This window comes from Solenopsis invicta, chromosome 9, assembly GCF_016802725.1.
Source record: "Solenopsis invicta isolate M01_SB chromosome 9, UNIL_Sinv_3.0, whole genome shotgun sequence".
NCBI lineage: Eukaryota > Metazoa > Arthropoda > Insecta > Hymenoptera > Formicidae > Solenopsis > Solenopsis invicta.
In genome coordinates, this window is record NC_052672.1 from 13004924 (window position 1) to 13029078 (window position 24155).

Genomic DNA, 24155 nt, shown 5'->3' on the forward strand with positions numbered 1-24155 from the left:
AATTAACATTTTAATTTACGTTCTTTCTTTTCTCTTTCTCTTTTTCTCTTTTTCTTTTCTTCCCTTCTTATTTACGCGCGATATCCCGGGAACTCGCGAATTATAAATATCGTGAGGAAGTTTCCGAGAAGTTAAGCATTAAAAGTTCTAGTAATTTTTTTTAATTTTAAATAACAATTTTCGAAATGTGATACTTTAAATTGTTCGGCTGCCTTGGTTGAAAAAAAAATCATGTAATCTGCAGATTGCGCGCATAATAGAGTTAACGATTTGCGCGCTCATATTGACGCTTTTAAAAAGAGATCGTTACTGTCCGATTATGTCACTCGTGTACAATGACCGTGCGAGATCCATTGAAATATCGATCGCAAATTAGCACGCATAAGCGAATGGCAACATCATTTTTTTGTCTAATGAGAGTCGGTGAGAGTGAACGAGTGAAGTACACGGTCATTACACGATACGCGCGAGTTATGAACCAGTCGAGGACAGTTAGGGACACCGCGCGGACGTCGAGCGCTAATCGTAAGTATCTTTAATCATAGTTCGTAAATGATCGTTTAAATCCCTAATTCAGAAATTATTATTCGCAATAAGACTTTCATTATTTAATTTTTTAAGATCTTGCTTGGTATCGTATAATGCAAATTTATGTGTGTGTGTTACGCGCAAATGTATTTATTAAAAAATTTGATATGTATTATATGTTGTATGTGTATATTACATGTAATACAGATATATAATACAACGTATAATATATGTCAAATTTTTTAAATGTACACACAAACACACACAAGATATTGCACAAAAATTTACTCATGCACGAAAAGAACAATTTTGTCGAACTATTTAAAAATTTAGCTAAACACAGATCTGAGAATAATTTTGTTGGACTATAAAAATAATTATGAAGGACGTTTAAGCGGCGCTATAAAAAGTTTTAATATTCCAGCAACTAGCTAAGCGTCCTACATAATTATTTTAATAGAATTATTTTCTAATAAAATTATTTTCAGATCTGTATCCAGCTAAATTTTTAAATACTTTAGCAAAAAAATAATTTCTTTCTATGTGTAAATATTTTAAAAACCACTGAAAATATATTGCAAAATATTTTAAACAAAAGTTGAATTGCATATGTTCCAAAAGAGATACACAGAAAAAAAATTAGTATTAAATCAACAATTATAGTCTTATAAGCAAAAATATAAAATCTTGAAAGGACTTGATAACTTTAAACGGACATAACTCGCTTAAACAAAATTCTTCGTGTAAAAAATAAATTTCTTCATGTGTGTGTGTGTGTGTGTGTGTGTGTGTGTGTGTGTACGTCTGTATATGTAAGCACAAGTTATGTCTGTATAAGGTTATTAAATTTTTCCAAGATTTATACTCTTTATAAGAACTTTTTCTCTTTTTATATAAAAACTTTTTTTTATATTCTTGCTTATATATGGGAATATGATTGTTAATTTAATAACTTTTTGTGTAAATTAATGTCAATAATTTTTGCATGATTGAAAATATAGATGAGAGCTATGATTAATCGCTTTCTTTAAAAAGAACTATTTGCTTTCAAATGCATTATAATCGGTGCAGTTTTTTTATATGTTATAATTGTTATAAATAATACATAATATTTACGATAAAAAAAATCATCAGTTTAGATTTTTTAATTATAGTGTAAGAAGTAACGTGTTGCCTAGACTGCACACTAAATTTATGATAAATATTCGTACTATTTATTTTGTTAAATATCTTATACATATTTTATATACAAGAAAGAAAAAATCATAAAATATTTTATTATAATATATGTTTATTAATAATAAACATATATTATTAAAACAGAAGCTAAATATTTTATACATATTTTTATGCCCATACATCACAGCATAGCAAAAACATTGCAAAATATTGCTACAGTGTTTCAGCAATATTTTGCAATGTTTTAGCAATGCTATACTGTATATTTATGATAAATTTTTATGAATTGCTCAATCTAATATCAAAAGTAATATTTATGAAATATTTTAGTAATTATTACTAATATTGTAAATTATTACAAATTTTGTAAATTTTTTGTAAAAATAGTGTGCTGTCTGGATGAAACAAAAGCATTCTCAGTATTTATTTCTTCCTAAATTAATGTATAAATATGTTCATATATAACTTTACATACGTCAAGGTTAGGTTAAGTTCCAAAACGTTCTTTCCTAGGAAAACTTTACTCGAAATACATAGTACACGTAACGTACACCATTATGTCGCGTCAAGTTTCCTTAGAGAGGTCGTTTAGGAATGTAGCTCAGAATTTACAGATATATATTTATACAGAGAAAAAACTTGACATATTTACTTCGATTACATGTACATAAAAAAAATTGGCGCTTACTCGCGATTCATTCCTCTCGACGCAAACGCTCCTTGGCGAAGCGAACGGATTCCGCGGCTGAGCTCTCGAAACACGAACGACATACATTTTACGCCGCCAATGGTTAGACTCGTCGCCAACATACCAGAAATCATTTCTCGTTCGTTCGTCCGTTCAAGAAAATTCACCGTTGAATCGTCGATTCGCGAGGGAAAAGCGGACCAAAGCGGACGCGGCGGCGGCGGCGGCCGCGCGCGAACGCGCCCTTTCGATTGCGCAGGTGGACGCGCATGCGTGCGAACGGCGCGCTGCGCGGCCAATCGCAGCCGCGGGTGGTAGAGGGTGCTCCGATCGATGCGGCCAGCGGCGGCCGAGCGCGCTCGCATCGCCGACTTCGCGCTTGGTTTCGCGCGGCTCGCTCGGCGTGGTGATCCACTGACGATTGGCCGATCCGGGCCACGACCCGGCGGACGGCTTTGCGTGCGTGCGTGCGTGCGTACGTATTCGCGTTGTCTGCTTATCTGCTCGCCCACAAGCCTACTTTGCTCGCGGGCTCGCGGATCCGAGCGGATAGAGGGTCTCTTCCGTCTTCGACTCGTCGCGCGCTGACACACTCTCTCGTGGCTCTCGTCGACGGTCGAATGCGTCGCCTTGACAGCGTGTCGTTCGCTGCACTTTTTTGTTTACCCGCCCGATGATTGGCGACGCTCGTCGAGATCGTCGTCGCGATATGAGCGCGTGGCCACGGCCGCGGCCGGTGGTGGCAGCTGTCACGGGGATGTCGGAGTCGGAGGCAGGAGGACACTGCGGCCAGCGGGCGACGGGACACCGCGCGGACGTCGAGCGCTAATCGTGAGTATACTGGCAGGCTGCAGGCTTCCTCGTTCTCATTAGCTCGCGATCACGCGCTCCCCGACGTGGAGGGTCGTCCGCCGAACGACGACGTCTCGCCCTCGCTGTGCGGGGGTTGCGCCGCCGCTCGCTGCTGCACACCGAGGTCGGCGGACGTACACCTCGCGGTGCACACGCTCGATATTTTATCCTCGCCTACCGTTTTTCCGCGTCCGTCCTTCCACGCGCAAAGCGAAATCAACCCCGGGAGTCGCGTGCTCGCCAAACCGCTCGCGGGCACGACGTTTATACTCAGCTGGACGGAAGGGTACGGAAGGAATTCGCGGAATGAACAGAAAGCTTACTTTGCGCTAGGCGGAAGGTAGCAGCTTGAGAAATTCATTTGTACCTTCTGACCCTAGCTGGAAGTCCAATAAAATGCCTCTGCGCGGCTGCAGCTACCCTTGTTTCGAATTTTACATTTTTCTTGGCCAAACAATAAACGCACACGAGAATTTATAATGTCCGTGTGTATTGAATTTTTAATTAACATTCAGCCAACGTTTCGACGCTCCACTTTTCTCAGCTAGATCGAAGAACGTGGAAAAATTTGAATGAGCTCATTTTTCATTCAGCTCAAGAAATTTATATCTTCTGACTCCATTTAGATATTAAACAATCAATTCTATCAGCCGTATTTATACCTGTTTCAAATTTTACGTTTCTTTTTCGAATGATAGACACATGCTGATGCAAAAAACCTTGCGCACCGAATGTTTAATTAACGTTTCATTAACGTTTAATTAATGTTTCATTAACATTTGGATGCTTTTCCCAACTGGATGGAACAATATGGAGAAATTCGAACGAACTCATTTTTCATTAAGCAGAAGGTAGCAACCTAAGAAACTCATTATTTCCAACTCTTAAGTGCACTGAGAATAAAAATCGTTAACCTGACTAAATTTTTCAACTCGATTACATTTTTTCAGTTTAAGTATTTTATGTATTTAACTTAAATGGTACTTGAACTTTAGTTTAAGCAATTATACATATATTTAAATTAACTATATGTAATTAAATACATAAATATACTTGAACTGAAGAAATTCAATCAAGTTGAAAAATTTAGCCAGCAACTTTTTTATCTCAATGTAGTTAAACGATCAACTTTATAAGCTGTAGTCATAACTATTTTGAATTACCTTTTTTCTCGGGTGTTAAACACACACATTTGCAAAATGCCTTGTGTGCCGAGTGTTTTTTATTAACGTTTTATTAAAATTTTAACGTTTCTCTTTTTCCAACTCGATAGAAATACATGGAGAAATTCGAATGAACTTATTTCTCATTAGCCAGAAGATAGCAACCTATTTTCTTTACTTTTTGACTCTATTTAGAAATTAATTAACTCTATCGGTTGCACTTATATCTGTTACAAAGTTCTTCTCAGATGATGTAGATTCAAAACGCATGTAAATTCAAAATACTGTGTGCAGCGAATTTTTAATTAACGTTTCCATGTTCCTCCTTTCCCAGCTTTTCCAATTGAAAGGCACGAAGGAATTCGGGAACAAACGAGCGTGCTTTTCGTGAAGCAGAAGGTAGTAGCTCGAGAAACTCATTTATACCTTCTAACTCCAATTAGAAGTTAAACAATCAGTTCTGTCGTAGTCATACTTATTTCAAATTTTTCTTTTTTTTCGGATAAACACACACGGATTAAAAATATCTTATGCACCAAACATTATTGTTTAATTAAACAATATTTTGATGTTTCTCTTTTCCCAAATGGACGGAAGCGCATGGAGAAATTGGCGCGAGCTTATTTTTCATTAGGCAGAAGGTAGCAACTCGAGAAACTCATTTATACTTCTGATTCTGGTTAGAAGTTAAGCAATCACTACTATCGGTACTTAAAATTCTTTTATGTTTTTTTTTCTTGGATAATAAACGCACGCGAATTCAATATACCCTGTGCGCCGAAATTTTAATTAACGTTTCGATGTTTCTTTTTTCTTAGTTTTTCCCACGGAAAGGCACGTAAGAATTCGGGAACGAATGAGCTTACTTTTCGTAAGGCAGATGGTACGGCAGCTTGAGAAACCTATTTATACTCTCTGACTCCAATTAGAAGTTAAACAATCTGCTCTGTCGGCTGCAATCATATTTCGGATTTCATGTTTTTTCGGATAATGAAGGCGAATTCAAAATGCCGTGTGTACCGAATGTTTAATTAACGTTTAATTAACGTTTCGATGTTTCCCTTCTCCATTTTGATACTCACTTTTTCTAATATCGATTTATGCATTTGCAAAAATCCCTTCATGAATTTCTAATTAAGGAGATTGTGTGGAAATGAGATTTGAGTTTATTTAAAGCGCCATAATTATTTCCTTTTTGTTTGCACAGCGTTTTTATAATCGCAACACATTTTCGGGAGTACACACAATGTTTCTCTTAAATTTATTCCGTTTTCTTACTCGAATTTTTTTTTTACTTCTCATTGCCTTGCATTTTAAGTACACAATTCGTCTTTCTGTCATGGATTGTGCTTTTTCTATAAATCTGAATCAATTCGTAGATTTACCTTTTGCAGACCGAATTTCTTTAAGTTGTTTATTTGATCAATTGAAACGCTCATGTTTCATTTACGTAATCAGCTCACAACATGAGATAAAACATAATCAAGATATAAAGATATAAAAATATCAGCGATAAAATGTAATCAGCAAGTCAGAATTGTAACGAAATAATCTTAATAATCAACAAGATTTTAACAAAACATTTCTATTTATTTCGATTTTATTTTAATTTTCTCTTTTAATTTGTATGCAACGAAAACTGGATAAGTGGAACTCGCTTGAATTATTAATAAAAAGAAAATATAAAGTGTCCCACTTGCCGCATATTATTTTTTAACGTCTTTGATAAATCTGGAATCAATTTTTCTTTAATGAAAACGTCGAGAGAAGTCATTTTTTTACGAAAACTTTTTCACCTTTAGCCAGCTCGTATATCTTCGTGCTTAAGCTCCAAAGTGAAATTTTATTAAAATATAAACTGTATCTAATAAGATTAACTGACAGTGAATAATTTTTCAATCCATTGAATTGCCTGAGTTTTATTCGCTTTTTTTTTCGTTCGCCTGTAGCACGGAAACTGTGCGTGCTCCGATTACTGTGTTCGCTGCAAAAAAAAAACCATCTCTGGGTGGATTAAAGGACTGTCATTAAAAAATCATATACGGAAAGTGGGACGCCCAGTAATGTCCCACTGTACGTACGCTGTTAATAAATAATTTGGTATACATTTGACACACAAAACGCATAAATTCCCATTACGCCTTTAACGTCAGCGGGATATATTGTCTCGTGATTTTTTACTAATGCAGATTTATTTCAATCTTCATTACATATAGCGAGATATATGATAAAAGTTTTAAACCACGTGGAATGGTGGCTTGTGTGGCAGGTAGCGTATTATATATTTAACGCACGTACGAAAAATTGCTGTCGTGTCGAATTTTGTCTTATCGCGACGTCAGTTTTTATCACATTATCTGTCGCGCGAAGTACATTCCTCTAACGTGATTCCCATTCTCGGGCGATTATAATTCATTGTGTCCCCTGCTTTAGTCCGATTTCTCATCATGTGTATATATCGCCGATTAAACGATTCGCTGATAAATGGGAATAAATACCGCATGATATAAGCTGCAGCAATTATCGGCAATGTACCGCCGGCAACATTCCGCCCGACGTCAATTTGGACGCTTCATTGTTCACTGATGTTACAAATTGTTTTCTTGCCCCTATTACACGATTTGCGTACTGCAAAGTGCAAATGCAAATTTAATCGAAATAATCATATAACATAAAAACGGAAAAGTCGTGCGTTACTAATTCACTCGGGCGGGGCAAGAACTATACGTTTATAAGATAAATATAGTTAGTATATAATTATATTAAATTAAATATTACGTAACGGAATATTTTTAAAAGTATTGATTTCTTTTCATTTTTAATTTCTGAAAATTATTATTTTACTTTTAAAACACGTTTTTCAGTTTATAATTATGAAAAAAAAAAAATAATAATAAAAACACGTTACGTAAAAATAACAAAAGTTACGCGTTCACAGCTTAACCACTTATATAATTGCATTTGATTACAGACACAAACATATTAAGCAAATTAGCGTAATTTTTTTCTCTTCGTAAAATACCCTCTCTTATAATTGGTGTTTTTAATATTTATTAGTTACTAGACCCAAGACTAAGAGCATTAACTCGACTTACTTATTATGCAATTAACAAAATTGAATAATATTATACAAAATTTGTTCCTCGTGTATTATTTCAAATTAGCTACTACAGTTACATTCGCAAAAAAAAAAAAAATAATTACCGTAATGATTATGAGATGACACTGCATAATTTTAAATATCATTGTAATCCACATTCGTAATATATTATAATATCAAGAGTAAAGTTTTTGCAATGTTGTACTCGTCTTCTCTTCACGTTTTCAGCGATACATCTGATAACTCGGAGGCGGAAGACAGCGAAAGATGAATCATTTTCGCTGCCATCGATATCCGGTAGGACGGTTTAGTGACCGATTTTTCCCGCTTTATGTAATCCCGACGGGCGAACCCACGCTTGCGCGAACGCTAGGTAAAATGACCTCAAGATAAGAGGATTAAGCGTGTCGCCTACTCGCTCGCGAACGGATGCGAGGGGAAAAACGCGCTTTCTTTTCACCCGCGCCGCGTGTCACTTATGAAAAATCGTGTCCCTTTGTCACTTTCAACGTCGCGGATAGCATCTACTGTCGCGCCGTGTCGCGTTTGGGTGGGTGAAGATCGAGATCGCGATACGAGTGTATATCACGCGGGAATATCGCGGATACGTTGACGTTTAAATGAGCTCGTCCGCATTTTGCTTCGCGATTCGCGTGGACGATAACGGATCACTTATCTTTATATTCTCGCGTAACACTTGATATTACCTGCAGAGATTGTAAGCTCGACTCTCGAGTCGATCGATATCATGGCGAATCTCACTCGCGATCATTACGTGCAAAAATAAATTAACCCTCCGTCTGCAATCTAAATCTTTTTTTAGTGCAATTTTGAAATTTTACTTTCAAATTTCACTACTCAATTTCAATCTTTATTAGATAAAGATTTTAACATTTGAGTTAAAGAACTATTTGGTAATGTGATAGAGATGTTGAAAAGAAGTCCTGAATTGTTTCAGATTTTTTGAAAATCTAACAAATCTAGAAAAAGTAGTAAAAAAAAACTTGGACTGGACAAAAGAGACCCAGATTGAAGATTAAAGCTGAAAGTTATCGAAATTTAAAGGCTTCTTACACTGAGAAAAAAGATTTGATGAAAAAGTAAAATATTTAATTGAACGATACGTTCATTCAACAATTTATTAGTTACACAAAAAAGATATAATTTATTTATGTCAACCACATATTAACATTTTTCCAATCAAGAATTAACTAAACCAATTCAACATTTAGCCGAATGTTTCGAACTAAATATTTTAGTTTTTCAACAAATTTTATTGTCAGTGTAGATTTATTCTTTTTTTTTCTCGTTAATAACAAAAAATATTGTTCGTGAATATCCGGACTTTAATCCTAAAGCTGCAAAGAGCAAAACAACGAGTAATTTGATTTATAATGGCTTATGCATAAAGGATCATATTTTGTCGTTTTAAATAACTTTTAAACGACTAAATCGAATTCAAATGAACTTTTGCGAATATTTATCGGAGATTCATTAGTATGTATAAAACATTTGATTTAGTTCGTAATGTTAGTTTATCATTAAATTTGCAAATGAGTATCTGCAAAACACAATTTCACATAAGGCTCGAGAGTAAACGAAAAATTAAGTAGTCTTTAAACCAATCCTTAAACCAGTAAGAGAATCGTGCTCAAATTTTAAACAGATAAACGAACGTAGTAACAGAAGAATCTATAAATTTTTTATATTCCTGGTAATGTGCTTTGAGATGTGACACATGTTTAAGTACATAAAGTTCGTTTATATGGAATTGTGTTTTCTTAAATGAATCTTTTGCGAAAAAAAAGAGACTTTATTCAACGTTGACATAGTAGAATATTCTACACTATGTCTCTTCTATAATCAATAACGGACCATCTTGTGTGTACAGACGGGGCACTGAGTAATCACCTGCAATTTTAAGCGGGGACGCGAACGGGTTATTGAAGGTTATTGAGTCTTTTAATAATACGAAAGCGTGCACACGAAAGTAGCATAATAGGCTTTTTTCCGAATCGATGTGCAATCAGAGCGCTCGAGGACACTCGGTATATTGAATATATATGAAGATAGATAAATTGACAGAAATTTTATTACAAACGAAACCCCGTGGAAACAAGCAATTTGTAGGAAAAATTAACACCGAGCGACAATTTCTGTGTGATATTAATTTTTTTTTTTTTTACGTAAATTCATTGATATATTTTTAAAGAAATAAATTACATAAAATTCTCACATTACGATTTATACGATAAAAAATACACGTGAACAAAAAGCATACTGCGGAATAATTACAGGAAAAAATATTCAACAATTACTTGCTTTATTAATTCTTATGTAAGTTACATAATTATGTAAAAATATAAAACGTGATTTGTAACGTAATTACTCTGGTAAACTTTTTTACTTTATACTTACCCTTCTCAGGGTCTGCAAAGTTTGTGCTTAATTAGTTATGTTCCTCATTTCCTTATGGTTTCCTATCGGAAATCGATTTTTGTAATTCCTTATATTAATGATTCTTATTCTTTTTTTTCTCTCTGCCTTTCCGCATAATTCTTTAATTATAACCTCGATTATCATAGTTCGTTTCCGCGAATCGCAGAATACTTCGTTAAGTTAAATCTGCAATTAAACTGCCAGTTGCTGCCGTTGAAAGAACTACTGTCGTGCAATTAGCGATGACGACAATTTCATCGTCGGCGCGCGCAGGGACACTTTATTGTTCCCACCGCGAAATAAATCATTCTCACCTTTGTGCCTCCCTTAATGAATCGTCCATTTTCAGCGTCACTGAATGTCGAGAATTAGGTCAGAGTTACGAGAATCGAAGCGTAGAGAAATTTGCATAATAAAAAGTTATTGATAACTCGTTTAAGATTGAGAGTCCAGAATAATATAATGAGATAATAGTATAATAAGACATATACATATTATTTATGTGAGTAATTTATTTTTTATGGGTAATAATAATAATAATTGAGAGCATATGCGTTGCGAATTTATACATCTGAATTTCAAAATTTATTTCAAAATGTTTTATTCAGATGTTTTTATTGTTTCATTATATTTTTTATATTGTCTTGCTTCATAGTTAATTTTGTTTTATATTTTTATAAATATTACGATAAAAAAAATAATTATTTCTATAAAATTAATACTAGGAAAAATAACGATTTTTGCATACTTGTAGATTATTGAAGTTATTTTCCTTGTGCAGTCGCTTTTATTTTTAAAGTTTTTCTTGTATATTTATTTCTCTTCGTTTCTCATATACAACTACAAGTCTACGCACTAGGAATAGTTTAAAAATACCAACTTAGCATTCCATATTTTTGAAACGCTTTATTTTTTCAAGTTGCAGAATAATACTGGTTTTTTGTTTCAAAATATTGATATATTGTCATTATCAAAATCGATTTACTTTTTACGTACAGTCTGAAGACTGAAACTATAAAGGCAAAAAATTTCTAGAAACAAAATATATTCAAAAACGTTACATGATATCGTTCTAATCTGGCAGTAAAAAAGCGTACAAATTTCCCTACGTTTTCAACGTTATCCTTCTGGGATATCTTTCAAGGTAATTGCTTCCGGTAGATCCTTTGGAGGGATGGAAGGGAGAACTAGTTTGCAATCTTGGATGGTGTCTCGTATTACCTACAGGTCACGACGTCAGAAAGCGAAGGAAATCTTCCGATGTTGGAACATATTATGGTCTAGTAAACGAATCGATCGGCGCAACAGGCGGAAGGAAATAATATCCGTTGCGGTCAAACTGACCGGATTGCCCTTAGGACCTCCTGTACTAATTTCCGCGCGATATAAACGCCAAGAAATAAATATCGAGAGACAAAAAGACAGAGCAAAATGACTGTTGATTGCAGTATTGCCGTAATTTCAGGCAAATATTTGTTCACACTTTTTTTTCATTTCGTTATTTCGTTGCTTTGACTACGAAGATGTTTTCTTATCTCTCCTTTCAAAATGATTAATTTCTTTCAAAAATGTCTCGTCATTACAGAACGAGTTCTAATTTAATATGTAAATAAATCTTTGTAAAATGTACTACATATTACTAAATATAGTTGTTAACTTGACTAAATTTTTCGACTTGATTAAATTTCTTCAGCTCGAGTATTTAATTTAAACGCAGAAAATACTTGAACTTTAGTTTAAGCGTTTATACATCGAACTTAAATACATAAGTATTTGAACTGAAGCCATTTAATCAAGTTGACAACTTTTTTCTCATTGCAGCTATGTTGACTAATGCATTACTCTTTTTCCGAATTAAATTTTAAGCACTCGCTGGTTGTCATTGTACACGCTAATAAGGTGTATAATTAATTAGCTGCAACTAAAGAAAAGTTATCTCTGACATATAAATTATAATGACATATTATCTTGATGCGACACGGCAGTTACAATCGGCAGTTACATTTCTCACAAAGATCGTTCTAGTATCGCTGTAGTATCGAAAAATATTTATGGAAGTAATTTATAAATGGCAATGAGACCTGAATTTTCTAAAAGATATTGCCAGAATGTTGCTATAAATTCTATATGTGACAAACAATATTTTAACAGATACAAAAAAAAAATGATAAATTGTTGCGTTGACACCTAGAAATCTATCTACATCAGCAAAATATATATTTTTGAGTGTGCAACGACCTTCTGGCGACGTTTAATATTCGAGATCGTAATTTCGCGCATCTTCTTTGATGTTGCATGTAACTAAATATGTAAGGAAGGTCCGTTGTACACATTTGCGTCCTGGCATAATATTATCCGTCGGCAGACGCGTTAAACGGCGCTGTTAATTTATTACGATACTACTCGGCGAGCCTCGGTTTTAGGTCACCTTCGTTTATGCAAAACCATGTAGCAGCGAGTAAGTCTTGAAGCCAGGTCGCCCCAGTTGCTTGTTTCTTTGGCGGTTGTAAAAAGGGAGTGCGGATGAAGCGACGAAAAGCGAGTCAGTGGGTTGAAATAGTCAAAAGTTAGTGTCGGCTCGCTCGTACTCCGGCTGACTATACAAAGATTTAGCTACTGCAGCTAACGAGTTATGTCATCGCAGCATCACGTAACTGATGCGGTCTCTCATTTGCCATATCCTCTGCCTCTCAGAATGTCTGTGTTATTAAACTTTAAAAAAAAAAAATATGTATATAATATATATGTGCACGTGTATAAACATACAATTATTAAATATTGAGAATTTTCATCGAAAATAATCCGTATTAAAAATACAATTAGAGATAAAATATTATCTGTGGTATCTTTTAATACAGGAATTACTCTTATAATATTATATAAATTTTGCAAAATAAAATATGATATTTATATGTAAAATTACTATAAATTTAATATCGTATGTATTATAAAATGTGCATTATAAAAATACACTGTTTTTAGATAGCAGTAATATTGTTTGTCAAAATATGATTTTTCCGAAAAAAAATTGTTTTAAATTATTAATTTTATCTAAAAAAAAATAATGTAGAGTACAATATCGAGGAGTGCAGTTTTACAACCATTAATTTAATTTTAAACTTGAAAGACCGGCAGAGGTATAATGAGGAAAAAAGTTATTTATAGCTTTGTTGCTAACTTGTTAACATTTATTGCCAATATAATTATATTCAGAATCGGGTCTTGGCGAGAATAGCAAGATATTTTATTCGTCGCAACTATTTTTTTTTTTTTTTTTTTTTGTTTATTCTTAACGCTATCCTTGATAAGCAAACTTCAAATGAAAAGTCTGCCTGGGAACTTAAAGTAAAAACGGCTGGGGGGATAATAGTGAAGTAAAGTTTTATTTGTACGTAGTTTTCCAAGTCGCGACTGTAGTTTTTATTTTTTGTATAAACTGTCAAGATTTAAAAATATGTTTTGCTAGATCCGAGACATCTTGTACACATAGCACCGGATTTGACTGCATTGCTCTTTTATAAAGTGCTTCGTGTAAACGACGAAACCTGTCCCCAAGAAGATAAATTGCAACATAAATCTTCAGTGGCAAGACTTCGCGCCACACACACACAGAGAGTGTATTTCTTTCTATAAAACATTTTCCGGCGAAACAAAATAGTCCAGAAATGATAACGATCTGATTACGACGGAGACTAATGTAGGTTTAGTTTATAAATGGCCCAGTCAGATCTGCAACGATCCTCGCAATGGAGAACATCTTGATATTTTGGAAAGACAAAATAAACTTAAATTCACATATTTAAATTTGTTTTGTATTATTTACTTAGGAAGAGTAATGTAAAGAACAATAAGGAAGGGTATAATTTTACAACTTATTCATTTAACATTAAACGCAAAAAAGGCGAAGATATAATGAAAGGCGAGTTATTTATACTTTTATTAATTTATTGCTAACAAAATTATATTCAGAATTGAGTTAGGTTAGGGTTAGGTTAGGAGAGAATAGCAAGATATTTTAGTTGTAATTTTTTTTTAGTTTTAGCGCTATCCTTAAGAAGCAAAAAGCTTTGAATGCATAAATGCGTAAAAATTGTCGTAAACCATTTCATGGAATTTTTTGCAATGTTGTTAGTTTTCCTTATTCTGGTGAATTAATTAATTATTCACATAATTTTTAAGCAAATAATATATTTGATAATTTCATTGGTACGACGATGCATAATAATTATACATAATAAACTTATAAAAAAAATGTTACGAGTGACAGTGTTTCATAAAACGGAGTTTGAATTATGTGCTTTGAAGATTTATTGACGTGCAACACTGTTTCTATCTATCTTTTTTTTTTTTTTTTTTTTTTAATCAAAAGCGTATTATTATCGCACGCGACCCAGTCGTTAAGATTATTGACTGTCGTCAACTGGTACAATTTATGCCACGGTGTTCTCTTAGGATTGCATTCATGACGTTGAGCGTTTAATCAAATATATAGTGTTTCAAATTTGTTGTAGCACCCATTAACGGCAGATTCCTGAGATTATTTGAAGACAAAAAATAATACCAAAATGTTGAGACTACAATGGTTTTTAAGTGAAAAGAGTTTAAAGCTAGCATATCAAACTATCTAAAATTTGTGCGCTCAGATACAGCACATTGCACAGTGAACATGATTGCAAAATCAATATGAAAAATAAGAATCTCGTATTTGGGAATACCTTCACTACTTTGCAGCCTCGACATTTTAGTTTTAGAAGTTTTATTTTAAAATGATCTCAGGAATCTGTCAGTAATGGGTGTTATGGTAAATCTGGGACACTGTATATCGTTAAAATTTTTAACTTGACCATCGCCACGCACAATGCATATAATGCATACAATGCATACAATGTCAGTCGCATCGTAAAAACCTGCTACGTTATCAAGTGCATGACTTTATCGCTCTCGATACGATAAATGCGTTATTCTGCAACTTCGTTATAATTTTTTTAAGGAAAATAATTTTATATTATATTAGAATATTAACATATTATCATAACATATTTTTAATATATAATTTTAATATATTATAATTATATAATTGGCTTGATATAATTATAAGACTGTAAATGTAACACCATATTAATCATAAATCAACCATCGTTTGTCAATAGTCGTGAAATAAAAAGCTATTTTTTTTTCATTTGTTCGATCGTACATTTTATTAAATTTACTTTATATAAAATAAATTTGAAGAAATTTACTTTATAAATTTTACAATATTTTATCGAATTTATTTTTAATTATACTACTTACTATTAATAATGTAATTCGTTTCATGAATAGTGTTTAAATTATTTTATATAGCGAGATATTCTTAATATGAGTTTAAGTGATGAATAAATCATGAATCATAAAATAACATTTTATTGGATGTAAATGAACTAATAATTTTTGTAATTATTTTCAGGGGCTACTATCCCCATGCTTGGCAGCGATTTTCTTGCAACCACTTTAAGTAAGTAACCATTAATAAAAATGTAAATTTTTTTTTAGAATTCTAGTCTTCTACTCAAAATTACTTTCGTTATTCATTTTTTTTCTATTTTAAATCAAGATTACAAATAGAGGATTTAATATTGTACTTAATTCTATTTTTAATTACATTGTGGAATTACATTTTGCAACGCGAATGTGAATAGTATTTTTTCGACGTATTTTTGTTTGCTAAATATAAATCCGTTAAAATTGACTATTTTGAAAAAAAATAGTATCAGGGGTCAGAAACGACAAATCCTTAAAATTGTCTTTTTTTGAAAGATGTGACAGCTAAATGTAGACAACGAATTCGTGTTTAGCAGGCAAGAATCAAAAATAACTGTCTACACTCGTGATGCAAAAATAGGTCAAATTTTGTTCCACTTGTTTTACAGTGTTATCGATAATATAATTTGCTGGTTTTAACGTGGATTTTTCGTCGCGTTCATTTAAACTTTATAATTTTTATTAATATTTTATAGTTATAGTGTGTAATTTAGTTCATACTTTCAGAACATAATTTTAGTGTTTTGATTTTTGGTATAAACTTTTGTAGATCTTGAAATTAATTTTCGTGTCGTCAAAATTATTAAAATCTTTTTGATTTGACTGAGAAGAGCGCGGTGATTACTTGCGACTAAAGTTTCTCAACTTACAGAATTTCTCAAGACATTAAAGATTACATAACAGAAAGATTATTAAATTTGTTATTTACAAATATTACTCGTAGAATAATTACGTAGAATAATTAAGGGATTATGAGTTAAACTCACGTTAACATTTACTAAACTTGTCATCACATATTGGACTGGGACAAAAGTTCGCAGAGTTATTTATAACTCAATGAAATTCAAATATACCATATTTCTGTAGATATTTGATACATAGTTTTATTTAACCACATAGCTATGGATACAAACTTTTGTTCTAACTCCATATTGTTCTGTGTTGGAAATGTGTTTACGATTTATATATAAATAATTCTAGGCATCATGCCATGACCGTAATTGACGCTTCTTTAGTTATTTAGGTGACGACATTTAAATGATTTAGTTCAAGTTATTATTATTAAGTCCAATACTATTCTGTTTCATTTATATATTTCTTCTTTATTGCGTACGATACTGACGATCGTTATTCCGTGTTTCAACTCTTATTTGAAGAACTCTATCTACGAAGTGACGCTTACAGAACCACCCCTCGAGCATGGGCTCGAGCAGAAGATCTGGCTCCGGCGGGAGCCGAGCGAACGCCGGCGTTCTCAAAGAGCGTGCCAACATGTCGTTCATGCTGGTCGTCATGTTCTTCGCCGTGTTCGCTCTGATCGTCCTCACGGAGATATTCCTGATCGACGAGAGGCGCGGCGTGAGCATCAGCGGCACCGGCGTACTCGGGGGTCACAGGAGCGGTCATCGATTGCCAGCTGCGCCCGATCGTCCAGATTACGGAGAAATAGGAGTAAGTGCCCAGAGAGAGACAGAGAGAGAGAGAGAGAGAGAGAAGCTATTCCTCACTATCTCGACGATTCACGTAACTTCGTATCGGCTGATTCTGTTACGGCACGCGGCTGCAATTGCTCTTCCCTCTTTCCAATAAATTCATCTCCATCTCTTCGCGTCCATATCACTCTCTAATAATAACTTTTCTTGTCACTCGCGAATACACTCGCGTAAAAATTTTTATATACTCGTTTGAAAAATTGTATTTTTTTGTTTATTAAAAGTAATTTGATACATTAAAATAACATGCAACAAAAAAATATTATTTTACAATTCGATATCAAAATATCGGTCGTTAGTTTAATTTATTTATTTTTTATATGTTTTCAGTATTACGATTACACTTTTTATTTTAATTGTACATATATTTTTCCTGTGCGCTACTTTTAAAATTATAACTTTCCATTTATGTTGAATAAAATTTTATTAACTTCTTGAGTTTCCTATAAATCCTATAATTTTATATAAATATATATGGCATTATACTTTTAATCCTTTTATCTTTATTAGATTTTTTAAATCCATTTGTTTTTATTATTCTTAGTAAAACTTCTTGGTCTTTGAATGAAAAATGGGATCGTTGACTTTAGTTTATACGTTTTTCTTTTTTTTTCACGAGAACACGAACAAAGCAAACACATATAAAACAATGGTGGTAAGGCGAGAAAAAGAACTCTGGTAAAAAGGCCGAAAACTTTACTTACTATGTACAACATCGATTTCTCGAGCGTACGCCTCGTTCTTTTCCCCACCTTTCTCTTTCTTCGTCAATATCTCTACCTGCTATATAGTTTATGCACCCTTTGCGTCTAGTACCGGACAATGATTCACGCGAACCCCTGAGAACTTTGAAGGAAAAATAGCTCCGCACAGCAGCTTGCCCGAACGACGTTGCTCCAACGTGGTTCGGAAAAGACATACGACCGCAGTGGAAAAGTTTAACCGGATACGAGCGAGCGACCACCTGACAAATTAGTTTGCCGGATCCCACGGAACTTTCTTCATCCGTTTACATCTCCCATCGCGATACCGCGAGAAAAGCCCGAGTATTTTAAAACTCGTCTCGCAAGTTGTCCGTTCTAAGAATCTTTGAGTTTTAAGACCTAACTCAATTTTGAAGGGACTCTGAAGTGGCAAGCTTATTTTATAGATTATTAACAAACCGTATTAATTGGGAGAAAATTTTGTTTAGAAAAATTTTGTTTAAAAGACTTAAAGTAACGAAAATACTGCTTGAAACCTCAGCGTCATAAATTAAAGACTAGAATTTTGTGGGGAGGATTCAAATTTAATTTTTTTTTCTTGTTTTTAAACTCTCGGTAAATAGATGTAATTTCACAAAGACATTTTGTATTATTTTGTACATTACTTAAATATAGACATATTATCAATATACGTATGCATGTATATTGATTATCACGTAATATTAAATAAGTTAAAAAGCATGTATGTAATTTTGATGTCCCCAGGCTGAAGATTACGCCGGTTTGAAGGGTAGTTTTGATGAGCACGTCGGGTTGCTGGTACGCGGGGAGAATGGTGGCCAGAAGACGGTAATTCACCCGGATCCGCGCGGCTTACCGAGCTTACCACCTAGCTTGGAAGCTCATTTACCGCAGTTGGATCAAAACCTAAAAGTCACACATGCCGAATGGTTACCAGTCACTAATACGAGGTTCGTTCATTTGATAATCACGTAAGTAAATTAAGGATGCTTGATTCTTTTTATTTTTGAGTTTCAATTTTTCGAATATTAACCGTACAATAAATAATGTTTTAAGATATATTGTTTCTGCAGCTTCGTTATTAATTTTATTGTTCCTTGAGAGGCTTAAAATAGTCCTTTATGTCAAATAGTAAAAAATCCATAGGTACTCCAAGATACAAAATAAAGCATTATAAAATTCACAATAAAATCTTTATTGCCTAGTTATTTTATTAAAAAAAAAGAAAAACAAATTGTCTTGTGTAATTATTAAATATATAATTTTCTTAAAAACACTCTAATAAATTAAATTGGGCTAATTATTGTTTATTTTAATTTTATTCGCACGCAAAAGTCCAATTTATTGAAAATTCACTACTCTCTCTTTTATGTAGTTTTGCTTTACTATTTTATATATTTTGCGCATCTTAAATTATATATGCCGTATAAATAACGTAAAGATTTAATTATTAGATTTAATTATTTAAATCGCCCCATATTCTGGGACATTTACACTGTTGAATAGAGATAATGAGATGTATGTTTGGTCTATAGGTTCAAATTTTTCGTTTATTCGGCATATTTCGACAACAGAGTTAGCGGCGCGGGTACGCCGGCTGGCAAGAGTCAGGGTGTAGTACGTGTGATTAGCGCTACTAAAACCAGAGGACCGGAGCGTGTCTGGTGTAGGCTCTGGTACCGACAGCAAAACGGCGCAAACGTCACTGCCTCGGTAACAGTAGCTGCCAAAGTTAAGGTATGCTCCTCCCAGAGAAATAATTTTGATTCAGAATATCTAACTAATCTAAACACGAAAGAACAGTGCCACATTGTCTCTGATATTAATATTTTAGTCACTGTTGCTTTAATATTTATAAAAAATCTGGTTTATTAACTCCATATGGAAATTTTAAAACGTAATACGAGAAAATTAAAACCCTTAATTAAAGATAAAAATAAAACTATATTAAAAGTTGTAAAGCAAAAATAATATTGTATTTAATGCAGAAAACAGAGAAAAATATTCGAAACTCGTAAATTATTGGAAAAAGCTTTTTACGCGAACTGAAAGAGTGGCATAATAGAGATAGGTATGCTAAATGATGATATAATAAAGATATGAATTTTTAAAATAACGTTTTTAAAAAATTATACAAAGTTACAATATTTTATTCATTAATTTTAACAATAATTTAGTTGTATAACATTTTATATTTATGTATATCTTTGTATATAAACTGGAGGATAAAAATAAAATGTTATAAACAAGAAATTATTTTCAAAACGTTCACAAAACTTTTAGAATATATTAAAGACTTTCAAAATTTTTTTTATTTTTAAATATCTGTTAAATAATATAAACTATTTGATATATATTCAAAATAATTCGATATGTCTTGAACATATCATTATTTTCAGGTAATTCGAGAGAATTGGAATCTCAAGTATAGTGCCTGCTTCGTAATATGTCCGTTGCCTAAAGAGTCCCCGACGACGGATCAGGTGCCGGAAGCAGTCAGCGTCGTGGCAAGACTGCGAGCGGTTCCGACGAATCGCATCCTCATACAAAATCGTTTCGAGAGCAGGACGAACGACAAGGAGGCTTTAGCTATTTGCGTCAAACCTTTACACTATTACTACAATAGGGTATGTTGTTCAGATAAACGGTACCGTTAAATAATCGATGACCATTATACTCGTGAACATGACTACGTAATTTATAGACCTGTGCATTAAGCCTCGTATATTGTATTTGCTCGCGCTTATCGCTTTTGTTTTGCTTCTACTCATTCTAGTATAATCTATGCAAAAATTTTGTTTAAATCCATTTGTTATTATTTTCACCTGCACATTTGTCTAATTTAATGGAATAAAAGTATTTTACTTGATAACAGTATTTTTAATTTTTTTTTATTTTGTAATTATAATATTTATGTTTAATAAGCTAATTTAGATTTAAATGAATTTTAGGAGAAATTACAATATATATTTAGGTTTGAAAATATAAAAGTAGAAGTTATATTATACAAAATTAGAAAAGCATACAATTCTAAATGTACATAAAAGAGAATAAATATATATTTAAATTACATATATAAATTAAAGAAAAAATTTGAATAAATATTGTAATATGCATTTGCAAAAATTTTTGTAATATTTTCATATGGAAATTTTAAAACAAAACAAATAATATGAGATACGGCACAACATGCCGTATCTCATATGTAATATGTATTTGTAAAAATTTTTGTAATTTATAAATTAACATTTTCCATGAGACACATTACGTGAAGATAAATAGTAAAAGGTGTATATCGCAGGTATATAATTCGAGTATGAATGTTCAAATCTAATTCATGTTTCATTAGTATGTCTCTTATTGATATTATTCCATACTTGTACAAATAACAATTTTAATATTTATCTATTATACTTTGCAATATAGCGATATGATTGTGCATTTATCAACATAAAATACACCCGGAAAAACAAGTTTATTTATCTCGAGTCTATTTATTTTTCTGTGAAAACTTTAATGAATATATCTATGGAGAAACGAATGCATTACGAGATATTTTGACGTGTAAACCTGTTTCATATTTATAGGTTTTGCAATTGGTGGAATTTATCGAGTTGCACAGACTCCTGGGCGCTACCCACGTCACTTTGTATAACGACACTGTAGGCGCAGCAGCCGGTTGTGCGCTAAAATATTACGAGAACAAGGATCTGGTTACAGTGCTACCGTGGCATCATCTCGACATGATTTCCCAGCGGGAAATTCGCACGGAGGGTCTCTTCGCGGCGCTTAACGATTGCCTCTACCGATCTATGTACAAGTACGAATATGTGGCGCTCGTAGACCTCGACGAGTATATTATACCAAGGCATAACAACACCATAATAGATCTTCTACGGTACGTCACGTGTCTTTATGAATATAAATTATCTAATAATATAGATTATACATAACACAATATTTATTATTTTTAAATCAACAAATATAAAATAATATTATAAATTACCAATGAAAAATAATTACTTATTTTTAATTTTTATTTCATTCTTATTGGTAATGGCGAGTAATTTAATTTTATGAATTTGAATTTGGGTTAAAAACAAGTAATATTAATTCTGTAACGAAACGGTTTCTAGATGGATGGGAAATCGAATTAACATCAAGTCCACGGGCGCATTTTCCTTTCAAAACGCCTTTTTCTATCTACAATGGGCCGACGATCCATTCGTGGCGACCAGCCGTACTCCTACCGAGGCTGGTTTAATCACTCTAAAAAAAACACGACGCCGCACCAAATTGCATCCACACAAACAACGCTCTAAATACATTTGTAAACCGCAAGACGTGGTGGAGGCGGGCAACCATTTCGTCTGGGAATTTATTCCGGGTCATGGAACCTTGAACGTACCCTCCGATGCCGCCATCCTGCACCATTATCGTGTCTGCGAATTTGGCGGCGACGACTGCATCAAGACACAATCGACGGTCGACAGAACGGCCTACAAATACAGAGAACGACTCGCCACGAATGTCGACAAAACGTGGACGGAACTGCGCGCCGAATGCTCACTTCCGGAGCTTGATCCGGTCCCGGCGTTAACACCACGAATCAAAGCCAATCCACCCAGCAAGCCGGTCAGGTAGCGAAAAACCATTGTTGAGATCCTGTGGGACATTGGCAATTTCACCGGTACTCCGAAAGTCGCGAGGACCTATTTCTACAATTACGGCGGACCTTAGTCTTCTCAAACTGAGCTAGGCAAACCCCCGTCTTTTTTTATGAAACTCTCAACTCGGAACGTGTTTTTAAATTTGCGAAACTGGAGAATACGCTTACCAACGAGATAATAGAGATTATCGTGAGAAAAAGAAGAAACGAGACGCGAATTAATCATATTTTTCTACGTGTGACGGATCCTTGAATGATTAGCGAAATCTGAAGACAACCTGCCAAGTCTATTGAATTTGACACTACACGGTGGTGGTGCTTCTCTCTTACTGTTTTATACGGACTCTTGTATCTGTATCTCATAATTCTTTTGTTCGTGCAGCGCAAGTGTGATTGTCTGCGGCACAAATTGTATTATCGTTAAGAAAGATTGTTACGGAAGGCCTAAATCGCGGGCTAAAAGAAAGCAGTTGGTGATAAACAACACGAGCAACACTAGATATTATTCCTATTGTACCGTTATATTTCGAGGGTAAACCTTTTTTTTAGATACTTGTAAATTCACACAAAATGTATCTTATGCATATCTATAGAATCAATAATTAGCATAGTGATATATGTATAATATGTATTTAGGACTGTTAGAGATTAAATCTGCAGAGACAGCCTAGAGAATACAATACATGATCTCGAGAAAACTCGAGAATTACTTCAGATGCAGTCCATCGAAAATTTTGCAGTCATTGAAATCTAACTTTGAAAAAACTACAAACTTATTTGGACACATAGACATCCGTTAGTACACTTCACAGTTTTATACATTTGACTTGACTCAAGTAAATTTGTTTGTTTTTACTTTCGTATAACATATCTTTTTATACATCCATACACAAAAGTATAAAAAGTAAATGGCTTTGTGATACAATAATTGTTGTGCAATTCGTCCGCGTTTGCAATCGTCTCTAGTCGAGAAACTCTATCAAAAATGTCACATAGCGTAAGATGAATTTTTTTATATACATAAGTAACGTTTTTTGAAAAAGAGATATGAATTTTGCCGCATAAAATTCTATGATTATTTAAAAATAAACATCGAAAATTTCAATTGACATATATATGTACAAACAAACAGATCGACAATGAGAATGAAATTGCACAAGAGAATTTAATAAAAAGATAAGTTGCAATTGTGTGTCAAATAAATACAATTTACGTAATGTTAAAAAAGAGATTTTTGGTAAAAACACACTGAATCGGTACTCTTCGTAATATACCGAATGTTGTGACAGATGAACGTAGCAAAGTCTTTCTATTTGTTTATTAATACAAAGAATTGTTTCTTACGCACACGCAAGTTTATGTATATATGTGTATACACGCATGTGTACGTACATGTGACACGTACATGACATGTAAACTAGTCGTAAGGTAATACATGTGATCAATGCTGAGCTACAGTCGACAATGTGTCGACATTGATTATGTTGACGAAATTAATAAATATGACTACTAGGACAATATGTACTTTTTAATTTTCTTGAATGTCCATAGCATATTGTTTAAACTATAAACTACATTAATTAATTCTTACGTATTAATATTTAAAAAATTATCTTTTGAAAAAAGACTTAAATGCATGTAATATTGAAAAAAAATTATATTTAAAAACCGCTGTTTTAATATATATTTTATACTACTGTGCAATAGTAGTAAATTCGATAATGTAATGTAAAATTTTGTAAATTAAATTGAAGGAATAATGTATCAATAATATTTTATTAATCATTTTTATTCTTTAT

General features: G+C 33.2%; 2 protein-coding genes across 4 annotated transcripts in view; one reads left to right on the forward strand and one right to left on the reverse strand.

Annotated features, from left to right (window-relative positions):
* The window catches only part of LOC105198008 (sodium-independent sulfate anion transporter), a 46776-nt gene extending 44120 nt beyond the window's left edge, over positions 1–2656 (reverse strand). The window contains exon 1 of the mRNA XM_011164633.3: positions 2396–2656. The gene's annotated coding sequence lies outside the window, so the exon portion shown is untranslated. The remainder of the gene's footprint in view (positions 1–2395) is intronic.
* LOC105198007 lies at positions 502–23876 on the forward strand. Of its 3 annotated transcripts, none has more exons than XM_011164632.3 (8): positions 502–525; positions 15396–15443; positions 16655–16921; positions 18432–18637; positions 19223–19424; positions 20087–20314; positions 21275–21585; positions 21824–23876. In XM_011164632.3, exons 3-8 carry the CDS (start codon positions 16670–16672, stop codon positions 22329–22331), a joined length of 1707 nt encoding a protein of 568 aa, XP_011162934.1. In that variant the 5' UTR covers positions 502–525; positions 15396–15443; positions 16655–16669; the 3' UTR covers positions 22332–23876. The 3 variants fall into 3 exon arrangements, with proteins under 3 accessions (XP_011162934.1, XP_025990426.1, XP_025990425.1); XM_026134641.2 differs by lacking the exon at positions 502–525 and adding an exon at positions 2872–3226 and having other exon boundaries at positions 16627–16921; XM_026134640.2 differs by lacking the exon at positions 502–525 and adding an exon at positions 2873–3226.
* Positions 23877–24155: the final 279 nt, after the last annotated feature.

Coding starts and splice junctions, on each gene's coding strand:
- LOC105198007 (XM_011164632.3), top strand. CDS start 16,670: ATGGGCTCGAGCAGAAGATCTGGCTCCGGCGGGAGCCGAGCGAACGCC. Junction 18,638..19,222: donor TTACCAGTCACTAATACGAG/GTTCGTTCATTT, acceptor TTTGGTCTATAG/GTTCAAATTTTTCGTTTATT. Junction 20,315..21,274: donor TACACTATTACTACAATAGG/GTATGTTGTTCA, acceptor TCATATTTATAG/GTTTTGCAATTGGTGGAATT.